Source organism: Syngnathoides biaculeatus, chromosome 6 (genome assembly GCF_019802595.1).
Source record: "Syngnathoides biaculeatus isolate LvHL_M chromosome 6, ASM1980259v1, whole genome shotgun sequence".
Lineage (NCBI taxonomy): Eukaryota > Metazoa > Chordata > Actinopteri > Syngnathiformes > Syngnathidae > Syngnathoides > Syngnathoides biaculeatus.
In genome coordinates this window covers 10,986,742-10,998,847 of record NC_084645.1, presented here as the reverse complement: position 1 = coordinate 10,998,847, position 12,106 = coordinate 10,986,742, and the positions used below count along the sequence as shown (strand labels likewise).

The 12,106-nt window shown below is 41.2% G+C and overlaps 2 protein-coding genes across 4 annotated transcripts in view; one reads left to right on the top strand and one right to left on the bottom strand.

The window, feature by feature from the left end:
* edc4 (enhancer of mRNA decapping 4) overlaps positions 1-12,106 on the top strand; it is a 77,197-nt gene that overhangs the window by 17,359 nt on the left and 47,732 nt on the right. For both annotated transcript variants that reach the window (XM_061821948.1, XM_061821949.1), the window contains 6 exons: positions 4,008-4,155; positions 4,489-4,593; positions 7,562-7,674; positions 8,638-8,721; positions 8,828-8,923; positions 9,648-9,747. In XM_061821948.1, the coding sequence (XP_061677932.1) occupies positions 4,008-4,155; positions 4,489-4,593; positions 7,562-7,674; positions 8,638-8,721; positions 8,828-8,923; positions 9,648-9,747 (646 nt within the window). The remainder of the gene's footprint in view (positions 1-4,007; positions 4,156-4,488; positions 4,594-7,561; positions 7,675-8,637; positions 8,722-8,827; positions 8,924-9,647; positions 9,748-12,106) is intronic.
* The window catches only part of LOC133501857 (uncharacterized), a 34,496-nt gene that overhangs the window by 14,706 nt on the left and 7,684 nt on the right, over positions 1-12,106 (bottom strand). Inside the window, exon 1 of one of the 2 annotated variants that reach the window (XM_061821951.1) lies at positions 4,001-4,093. The exons of the other annotated variant lie outside the window; for it this stretch is intronic. The gene's annotated coding sequence lies outside the window, so the exon portion shown is untranslated. Of the gene's footprint in view, positions 1-4,000; positions 4,094-12,106 lie in introns of those variants that run through there. 2 annotated transcript variants of the gene reach the window in all.

Here is a 12,106-nt window from a genome sequence, read left to right as displayed (position 1 = left end):
CCCATGGTGAGAGACGCCAATCAGGTTTGATGTACTTTTGCCCCTCTGGTTGGCGCCTGTCGGCCACCCCCTATCACAACCCGAGATGAGTTCTGTTACTGAACTTCTGTGCTCATCCCAGATTGTCCATAACGAACACCATTTTCAGGCATCAGGCTGTCTACATGTGCACTTGGCACCAGGACACCCTAGCTCGCAGTTCGATGATTAACTTTGTGGTCGTGTCATCGGACTTGCAACCGCATGTCTTAAACACTCGGGTGAAGAGAGGGGCGGAGTTGTCAACTGATCACCACCTGGTAGTGAGTTGGCTCCGATGGTGGGGAGGATGCCTGTCCCACATGGCAGGCCCAAACGTTTTGTAAGGTCTGCTCGGAACTGCTGGCAGATTCCTTTGTCAGAATGAATTTCAACTTCCACGCCCAAAATAACTTTGGTCAAGTTCTGGGTGAGGGGGGTAACATTGAATCCGAGTAGACTACATTCTGTGGCTCCATTGTTGAGGCGGCCGACAAGAGGTGTGGCCGTAAGGTTGTCGGTGGCTGTCGTGGTGGCAACCCACGAACACGTTGGTGGACACCAACAGTGAGGGATGCTGTCAAGGCAGTTCTATCGGAGTCCTATTGGACATTTCTGGTTTGTGGGACTCCCGAGGCAGCTGATAGGTACTGACTGGCCAAAAGGAATGCGCTTCGGTGGTCGCTGAGGCGAAAACCATGGCATGGGAGGAGTTTGGTGAGGCCATGGAGAACGACTTCAAGACGGCTTCAAGGAAATTCTGGTCCACCATCTGGCGTCTCAGGAGGGGGGAGCAGTGTACCGTCAACACTGCTGCTACTGCTGACCTCAACCCGGGACTTTGTAGGTCGGTGGGGGTGAATACTTCGAAGACCTCAATTCCACTGACACGACTTCCAATGAGGAAGGAGAGTCTGGGTTCTCTCTTCTCTCTCTGGGGTTGAGGTCACCGAGGTGGTTAAAAAGCTCTTTTGTGCCAGAGCGCCAGGGTGGATGAGATTTGCCCGGAGTTCCTAAAACCTCTGGATGTTGTGGGGTTGTCCTGATTGACACGCCTCTGCAACATCAAGTGGACATCAGTGCCTTTGGATTGGCAGACTGGGGTGGTGATCCTTCTTTTTAAGAAGGGGGACTGGAGGGTGTGTTCAATCTATAGGGGAATCACACTCCTCAGCCTCCCTGGTAAGGTCCATTCAGTGGTTGCTGGAGAGGAAGGTCCGTCGGGAAGCTGACTCTCCGATTCAGGAAAGAAATCTCATTTTTGTCCTGACTGTAGAACAGTTGACCAGCTCTACACACTGCAGGATTTTCGAGGGTGGTGTGAGTTCACCCAACCAGTCTGTTTTGTGGACTTGGAGAAGGCAACACGGTAGCACAGCACAAACAGGGCTATAAAAAAAAAAAAAAACATACCGTTAATTCTCTGAGAGCTGTCTTCATCTTCCTCCTGTGCACTGAAACCCTGGAAGTCTTCCTCGTCAGTGTTAGATTGGAATAGTGTCAGATACTCTTTGGCACACACTGTCTCAGTCTCTCTTTCGTTGTCAGTGACACTCTCACCCTGAGGCAAATTCACTCCTGAGCTTGTGCTGTCCCAACCCTTCACGCAACAGACTGGCTTTTTGAAACCCGTTGGTGATGGTGGATTTTTCACACTGCTCCATACTGTCAGGATCCACTGGCAGACTTGTGCAAAAGTTGCTCTTTGCATGCGGCCAGTTTTGGCAAGTGATTTCTTGCCACTGGTCATCCAAGCCTCCCATTCAACTCGGAGGGCCACTTTAAATGCACGATTCACCTTGATGTCAACTGACTGCAAATACTTTGTTGTGCCCCCAGGAATCACAGGTGGAATTGAGTTCGTCCTCTTGATGGCTACTTTCACACAATCCGTAATATGTGCCCTCATGCTGTCCAAAATGAGCAGTGCTATTTTGCTCCGAAAAAATCCTCCCGGTCGCTTGCCATGACACTCGGCCAACCTTTCTATCATTAGGCTCTCTACAATCCATCTTTTTGTGTTAACTTTCACGACAATGTGTTTCTTTCCATAGTAATCCGCTTAAAAATGATCATTGGTTAAAGCTTCAGTCCGGATGCAGTGCAGCCCAAAATACAGGTGAAATGCATCCCCTCATGGCTGATTGTTTTCAGTATGACAAATGCTTCATGTGATGAGGACCAGGTCAAAAGTCAGTGGTATCATACCTATTTACAATGTCGTCTAGTCTGATAAAATTCTGTTATCTTTGTTGGATTGTTGATTGGATGAATTGTTGAAATTTTGCGACTTGCTTCTCATAGTCGGATGAGAGTTGTTGACACAGAGTTGTCTGTGTCCTGATGGACAGACCTTTTTGCTTCATAAATTGAAGACACCACGGCAGTCCTCCTTTGAAATCATTAATTTTCTTTTCGGTGGCTATTGTTTTTGTTTTCAGTCTGATCTGCACAGTGGAAACACCTCGGCCGTCTGCGTTCTGCGTGTTCAGCCAGTCTTCGAAAATGTTTTCCAGTTCGAGCCACCTGCCCTAACAACCTCTAAAGGCGTTTTTAGTCTTTTTCCATTGCTGCAATTCTTCCCTCTGCCGTTTCCAACGTCTCACCATCGATTTCATTTATTCGTAGTTCATGAGCAGCAGGTCTGTTTCCGTGTTTATCAGCGAGCTTGATTGCTTTTAATTTGAAAGCTGCGTCGTAGGAGTTGCTACTTGTACTCTCCATAATGAAGATCTGTTTATACCAGGGGTGCTCAATGCGTCGATAGCGATTGACCGGTCGATCGCGAGGCACTCTTGGTCGATCGTGATACGGCATTAAAAAAAAAAAAATCGTCAGCCAGTGGTCCCTAAACTGCGCGCGTGCGCAATTGTGCACCGCTGATGCAGTCTTGCAGATATTCTGCGTTGTGTGCAAAAAAAAAAAAAAAAAAAAAAATAATAATCCAATGCAAACTAAAAGTATAACACAGCTATTCAGTTTGTGGCATTTTTCAATGTGACTCAAATCGAGTGAGGGATGACTGGTTGTTACATCCAATGGCACAATTCACATACATACTGTAAAAAATGAAAAGAAGCTACTTGTTTCTTTTAGGCAGCACATGGAACTTTTTGTAACAACGACCGCTGCTCCGCCATAATCTCTTCTCCTAGTTTACCTTGGATCCTGATGACTCCTGTTCACTAACGCTCTCCAGCCAACCTTACTGAGGTTGAGCTGTTTTGCAAGGAAGAACGAGCATGAATTTCAGTCTCTCGATGTGCAAAATTTAGAAAAAACATACCCCCAGCGACTTGCAGCTGTAATTGCAGCAGAAGTTGGCGTTACAAAGTATTAATGCAAGGGGGCCAAATAATATTGCACGCCCCACTTTTCAGGTTTTTATTTGTTAAAAAAGTATAACATGTCCACTAATTTTCATTTCACTTCATGATTTTGTTCCACTTGTTGTTAATTCTTAACCAAGAAAATATAATTTGATATCTTTGTTTGAAACCTTAAATGTGGCGAAAGGTTGAAAAGTTCAAGGAAGCTGAATATTTTCACAAGCCACTGAATGTAATAGCCGTCATACTGTATTTGAATGAACGTGTAGGCTCCACCGTTTCATAACCTCGAGGTGATGCTTGCATATTAGAATGAAGGTGTACACCTGTTTCATAAACGTTAGATGGTGTTGGAACATACTTTTTCCATAACCTCTAGATTGCGGCATATACTTATAAAAATGGTTTTGTCTTTCATTTTCCCCTATACCTATGTATTTAATGCACACCATTTTTTTTTTTTTTTTTACTTTTTGGGGTAAAAAAATGCTCACAATACACAAGAAACTATGCTAACATGATGGGGAACATTTAAGTGTGATGAACATGGATAAATAAGAAATTACGGGCATGTGCTTTTTCACACTACTATCTTTGACATTATACACAATAATCCAACAATGTTTGTGCCGCATGCTTTCCTTAATCCATACCTCTAAGAGATCAGATAGTTGTTCATATCCGAAGGCCACCTGACACTCCACTGAACTTGCATCGGCGTCTCATCTGGTGCCCTTTCATTCCGGATGATAACGAGGACAACCCAGATGACGCCAGTCAGACCTTGGCCCTTCTGCATGAAGACAGGGTATTTGTTTATTGCAAAAATGTACCTTGACACAAATCAAGTACCAGAGACTGTTGTTAATATAGCCACTTGCACTAAAACTAAGCACATTTTTAGCCAGTTCAAGGGGTCCACAATTAAACCAAAATACAGTTTAAAAGCTAGTGAGTGTGTTTGCAGAGTACGCCAAGCCATTTAAATAGCAGTTGTACTTCTGGCTTGGTAGCTGTGATGATGAAAAGTTTTTTTTCTGGCACAACTTTCTTGGCCCTTTCAACCACCATCAACTGTATAGCCTCACAAGTCTTTATTTCTAGATAATTATATTGAAGAGTTTATTTTTCTTTATTTTAGGCTGAAGTGTGGGACCTTGAAGTCTTAAGGGCCAACAATGCTAGTTGGCCTGTTGATGCCACAGATTTGAACGAAGGCCTCATCACAGTGAAGGGATATACCCAGGTATGACATTAGTAAGTAAGACAGTAATGTACAAATGTAGCATTTAAAGTGAGGTTTAGATCCATGTCTACTTCATCAGTTGCCTGTGTAGGTGCACTGCACCCACAACCAGTGTTTCTCAATATATTTTACATCAGGCAACATAAAAAATACTTAGTTCTCCAAATAGCACCATTGTGACCATTGTTTGATGTGCTGTCAATTATAAACAAGGTGAATATTTTATCCCCAAATTGTTAGATATTCTTGTACTCCATTGTAACATGCAGTTTCAACATGAGAACTGCGTTTAAATGTATGTAAATAAAAAAAGGTAAACTCTAATTGCTAGAGCACTTTGCATCTTTTTCCACAATTGTCACCAAAAACACCACTTCTTCTTTTCCTTTCGGCTTGTCCCGTTAGGTGTCACCACAGCGCGTCATCTTTTTCCATGTAAGCCTATCGCCTGCATCTTTCTCTCTTAACAGCCATTGCCCTCTTATCTTCCCTTACAACATCCAACATCCTTCTCTTTGGTCATTCACGCACAAATATTCGGTTTTACTTCGGCTAATCTTTGAACAAACCATGAAAGGTACAAGAAAAAAATTGAAGTAGCGGGGATGTGCATTTAATGTATGTGGGTACCAGAACGTTTAAGATATATAAACAGTATTTGTACTGTTTTTTTTATTCAACAAAAAGTGGTATTTAGTGAAATCTTTAATTATAAAACCTTATAAATATAATATGTACAGTATTCTAAATTTAGAATATAAATTATAAAGCACTTACTGAAATGTATTACTATATAGCAGTGCTTCTCAGTTTTCTGTTAGGCCCTCCTTGCAAGAAGAAAACAATTTGCGCCCCTCCCTCTCTCAGCCACGACTATAAATATCATTTGTCAATAAAATTGTCATAGGTACACCTCTGCATAACATTTATCCTCATTAACATTAAAGAAAAGAAAAATAGATTAGAAATATAGTTCAACTTATAACAAATAACTTTAGTCTGTAACAGAAAAGATTTTAAGTCCATCAATTGCCTGAAATTAAAAGAAATCTGTTTAAACTTTGCACATCTTTGACTGACTTATTGCACCATTTGATAGGGAAGGGGGAAAAAAATTGTCCCAGGGTCACATGCACTTCCGCTGGTATATTTGAAAAGCACCGCTGAATAGTTACCGTTCATCACTTGGAGATTTCTGCTGGAGCCGCTGTGTGGGTACCAGAATGTTTAATCAACAGTACAGCATTTATACTTTGCATACTTGAGACAAAAATTACAAGTCTGGGCACCCCTGCCGTAGAAGAAGGCAGCTCATTGGCTTGTTCAGTCGAGCTCCAGCGAATCAGAAACTTAGTACTGCCCACTCATGTGCCTGAGTAGCATCTGCACCATTTGGAGTGAGGTTTATCTGCAATATTTGTAAAATCGACATTGTCCCAGTTTATTCCACTACTAATCACATGTCATTTTAAACTGCATACAATTCTTGAAGTCTCTGTGGCCTTTGAGCAATGGTCATTGCACTGGACTATTGGAATATTGCTCCATTGGTTATTCAAAGTACTCTAATTGCTAGAGGACTTTGCATCTTTTTCCACAATTGTCACCAAAAACAGCCCTTCTTTTTCTTTCGGCTTTTCTTGTTAGGGGACGCCACAGCGTGTCATCTTTTTCCGTTTAAGCCTATCTTGTGTATCCTCCTCTCCAACACCCACTGTCCTCATGTCCTCCCTCACAACATCCATCAACCTTTTCTTTGGTCTTCCTCTCGCTCTTTTGCCTGGCAGCTCCATCCTCAGCACCCTTCTATCAATATACTCACTCTCCTCCAGTTCAGCTTCCTGTTGTTTCTTCTGAGGCACTGTCTCTAATCCGTACATCATGGCCAGCCTCACCACTGTTTTATAAACTTTGCCCTTCATCGGATACTCTTCCAGACAACTGCCAACTGTTCCAACCTGCTTGGACTCGTTTCTTCACTTCCTTACCACACTCACCATTGTTTTGTACTGTTGACCCCAAGTATTTGAAGTCGTTCACCCTCGCTATCTCTTCTCCCTGGAGCTTCACTTTTCCTCCTCTGCCCCTCTCACTCACGCACATATATTCGGTTTTACTTCAGCTAATCTTCATTCCTCTCCTTTCCAGTGTGTACCTCCATCTTTCTAATTGTTCCTCCGCTGTCTCCCTGCTTTCACTGCAGATCACAATATCATTTGCGAACATCATGATCTAAGGGGATTCCAGTCTAACCTCATCTGTCAGCCTATCCATTACTACCGCAAACAGGAAGGAGTTCACCGCAGAACCCTGATGCAGTCCCACCTCCACCTTAAATTCTTCTGATACACCTACGGCACATCTCACCGCTGTTCTGCTGCCCTCATACATGTCCTGTACTATTCTAAAATATTTCTCCACCACACCAGACTTGCGCATGCAGTACCACAGTTCCTCTCTTGGTACTCTGTCATAGGCTTCCTCTAGATCTACAAAGATACAATGTAGCTCCTTCTGACCTTCTCTGTACTTTTCCACGAGCATCCTCAAAGCAAATAAGGCATCTGTGATACTCTTTCTAAGCATGAAACCATATTGTTGCTTGCAGATACTTACTTCCGTCCTGAGTCTAGCCTCCACTTCTCTTTCCCATAACTTCATTGTGTGGCTCATCATCATTATTCCTCTGTAGTTTCCACAGTTCTGAACATCGCCTTTGTTCTTAAAAATGGGGACCAGCACACATTTCCACCATTCTTCTGGCATCTTCTCTCCTGCTAGTATTCTATTGAATAAGTTAGTCAAAAGCTCCACAGCCACCACACCAAATTGCTTCCATACCTCCACTTTAGCAGCAGTTGTAAAGCAGAAATAGTGACTGATATGCTATTGTAATAGTAAAGCAGACAGACTTCCATTCTAAATTTGTTGAAGTGACAAATAGTAAAACATTTTACTGTTTTTCCAGCGTGTCAGTGAAGGTGCCCTGTCTCCAGATGGAACAGTGTTAGCCACAGCCAGTCATGATGGCTACATCAAGTTCTGGCAGATATATATTGAAGGGGGGCAGGACAAGCCAAGGTATGGAAGAAGCTTTTCCTTAAAGTGTATGGAAGGTCCTCAATCCACCTTTTTGCTAATATTAGTTTTTTTATGCAGAATTCGAATCTGAAATCCGTTATGAAGGAAACCTTTTTATTTATTTTTTTATCATCGGCAAAAAATGATCACACATTGCTGGATTCGCCGAAAAAAGACGGAAATTAAGCGGAAACGAGTAGGAATGTGACGTCAGAACCGGTGACAACAATGGCGAGCATTGGAATACATTGTAAGAACGACGATGAATTTTCCGTCTCGAGCGATGAACACTATTCTGACGGATCCCACGAAGACGGTGAAGAATAAGAGCTTTATAAAGGCATTAAAGGTTATCAGTTTGAGCCAGTTAGACATCATATATGTTTGAATGTAGACAAAATAGCTGGCTATGAAGAAAGTGCCGAGCACGCAGGGAGCAAGATATGTCGTGTGTTGGAAACAAAGACTGGTAAACATTTGTGAAGTTCTTGTTTGGTTTAGTTAGTCATAAATTGATAAATAGAATGCTTCAATATCCTGATTGTATATACAAAGTTTTCCGGTCTTGTTTTAAAATTATGCAATTGCCATGTATTTAGTAAATAGGTACTTGACAACCCGGCCGTTCATTGTACAGCGCGATGGATCTGCCTGTGCTTGTATGCCAAATTATCTGCAGTACGATGTGTTTACCTGTAGTGACGTCAGAGGTCAGCCACACGTGTTTTTCATACATGGGAAACTCGGTCAAAGTTCACAGACTTTAATTCATGAACACTTATATTTTTGGGTAAAAACATGGAAAAGGTTATGCATTTTATGGTACAGTTCAACATATATTTGCTTCTAGATAACATAATTTGCGTTAGAAATTAGACATTCCATACACTTTAAAGTTGCTGTACAGTCTGGCTCTCTGGTACTAGAGTTGCAGAACTTCCTTGTATTTATTTTGTTAATTAGATGTCTTCATGAATTGCGTCCTCATGGTGGACGTCCCCTTTCCTGCCTTCTTTTCTGTGACAACCATAAAAGGCAGGACCCTGAGTGAGTAGATATGTCCAGAATTCCTATGATCAAAATGCACAATATCCACTAATATGTATCTATTGCTGTTTCATTTGCAATGTCATGTCTGTGTTTCTCTAATTAGGGTTCCATTCTGGAGATTTCTTATAACTGGAGCAGATCAGAACCAAGAATTAAAGATGTGGTGTACTGTTTCCTGGAGTTGTTTGCAGACCATCAGGTTATTGCAATTCTTCAGTCTTTCAGTTGCACCTTGAGTGTCATGTCAATAATTACCCACCCAAGTGTACATTGTCTGGTTGAAATTGTGGTTGTGCTTCATCACTACCTTTCAAATTCGGGCACCTTTTTGAAAGCAACACCTACTATTGTTACGATATTATACAGTGGTACCGATGATTTTGAAATTAAGCAGTTCCAAAAGTTGTTTCGTAACTTGAATTTTTCATCAGTAGAAACGCATTTTACATGTAAATAAGCATTCAAAGTCTTCATGATGTAAAGAATAATAAAAAAAAATAATTTTAAAAATTAGCATTCAATGTATACATAATGTAAAGAATAATAAAAAATTGTTCATTTATCTTTGGCATTGACCAACGATGCGAAGATGTCACTTTCAAACCAAGCGACAGTACAAGATGTTTACATTCGGTGGAGTCTAGTGCCATGTTTTTCCTTTTGTATCCTGAATTTCCTTCGTAATAAGAGACAATTTTTCAGAGGGGGCTTTTCGTAAACTTGAATTTTTCGTTGGTAGAGACTTTTGTAAGTAGAGGTATGACTGTATATTGACACTTCCCGGATAACTGCTCTAACACAATCTGCATCAATTTAAAAAGAGAATTGTATCAAGCCATTCATAAAATGTCTGCCCTTTTGTTGTATAAACATCCAACGTTGCTGAAGAGCTCTTGTCTTTAATGCATTGTGCTGTTTTGTAGATTCTCTCCAGATCCAATGAACTTAACAGTTCTGCCAAGTCTGAAGGCAAGTTTGGACCTTTCCGCTGAGTATCTCATCCTTACTGACGTACAGAGGAAGGTCAGTGCAATTTTGTCAGCTGTTTTATTACCGTTTTTTTTCATAACAATAATTTGCATGACATTAAAAGGCGCAGTCTCACTTGTGGGTGCAATTACAGAATTTAACACATATATAATATTTGGGGCGGAGGCATGGTGGTGCTCATGACACTGTGAGGCAAGAGTTGTACCTTTTTATTTTTGTAAGCAGAACAACAACCTAATACACCCCCCCGCCCCCACACCACCACCACCACCACAGTACGACTGGTGCAAGCAAGTCACTAGTCAAGCCTCCCAGAATAATAGCAAGCTCCGAGTTAATTTGCTGCACTTGTTTTTTTCACAGCAGTTGTTTGTTCTTTGATCATTAATCTGTTGCTATAGTTGCTCTTCCAACTCAGGCCACCTCGCCGTGTTTCCGCAGAAACTCAGCTTTGTCTACTTGACTTGGTGAAGCTCATTTTCCTGCTTCCTGAACTTTAGCGCCATGGATCTGTTGATCTTGAATTATCTTGTGGTCGCTTAATTCCCATGTTTCTCCGCATAACTGATAGCTTACTGTCCATCCTTCTGTCCATCCATCCATCCATTTTCTGAGACGCTTATCCTCACAAAGGTTGTGGGAGTGCTGGCGCCTCTCCCAGCTATCATAGGGCAGGAGGCCGTGTACACCCTGAACTGTTTGCCAGCCTCACAGGGTACATAGAGACAGACAAAAATTGCACTCACAATCACAGCTAGGGGCAATTTAGGGTCTCCAAGTAACGCATTTCTTTGGGATTTGGGAGGATACTGGAGTGCCTGGAAAAAAACATGCAGGCACGGGGAGAACATGCAAACTCTACACAGGCGGGGCCAGGATTAGAACTCGAGTCCTCAGAACTGTGAACCCAACGCTCTAACCAGTTGCTCCACCATGCCACCCTTCTTCAGATAGTTATTATAGTTTAAACCAAGAGGTAGTTGGTCAAAGGTTAAAAACTGCTGGTATGACAGTATAGTGATTACCAACCATGCACCAATATCTATGAATAGTCAAATAGACAAACTTTGTCACCGCCCCTGCAATTGGCGATTTAAATCTTTATGGCTGCAGAATGAGAACTTTGTTTCCTTCATAAAAAGTAAACTTGATTTAGTTTTTGAAATTAATACAGATCAAACGGGAGCCTGTACAAGATGGGAAGCATTCAAAGCTTACATTCGATGAGAAATTATTAGTTATACAAGTTCTAAATCTAAACAACAAAAAGCAGAGATGTGTGATTTAGAGAAGCAAATAAAGCTTGATGGGATGCGATACAAAAATACTTTGCAAAGCCCTGGCAATACGATTGGATCAGTATATACCTAGTTTAATACATAATGAAAAAACGTCAAGGATTTCACAATATTCGAAAAGTTTTGAATATATTGCATGAAAAGGCTTGAGTGTAAAGACACAGCACTGCTGTCGTTGGATGCACGTCAGGCCTTTGACAGAATTGAATGGTCATTTCCATTTAATATTCTACCACGGTTTGGATTTGGCAATAATTTTTCTTAAATGGTTAAAAATTTTGTATACAAACCCTACTGCTAGTATTATCACTAACAGTATTTCTTCTAAACCAATTGTTTTGGAAAGATCCACACGCCTGGGCTGTCCTCTTTCCCCAATTTTTTTCATTTTAGCCTTAGAACCCCTGGCCATGTCGATTCGTATGGATAGAGGCTTGACGGGCATCCCAATCTGTGATCAAGATCACAGATTGTCTCTTTATGCTGATGACGTCATTCTCTTTTTTGACTAAGTTATCCACGAGCCTTCCTAATTTATTGGATCAAATTAAAAAGTTTGGTAGTTTCTCAGGTTATGTGATTAATGATACAACGTCATCCATTTTATTTTTAAGTACTGAAGAGAGACTTAATCCTGTGACTAACACTCCTTTTTTGAACGCAAGAGATGGATTTACTGATTTGGGGGTCAAAAGTTCCCCTGATATTAACAATATAGTTCAGGTTAATTATGCCCCCTGAATCTTGAAGGTACAACAGTTACTAGATAGGTGGATGATTATGCCACTTTCAATGTTGGGACGTATAAACATAGTTAAAATGAGTGTTTTGCTGAAATTGTTAATTTTTATTCAAATCATACCTCTTCCATGACCTGACATTTTTTTCACTAGACTCAACAGAATGCTGCTGAATTTTATATGGAATAATAAGGAGGCCAGATTAAGACTACGGTTGCTTTATATGCCTTATGAAACTGGAGGGTTACAATTTCCAAACTTTAAATGGTATTACTGGTCTGCTTAACTACGCTCACCTATGTATTATTTTTCAACATCACCATCACCCTCTTGGGTAAAAATAGAGCAAGCAAC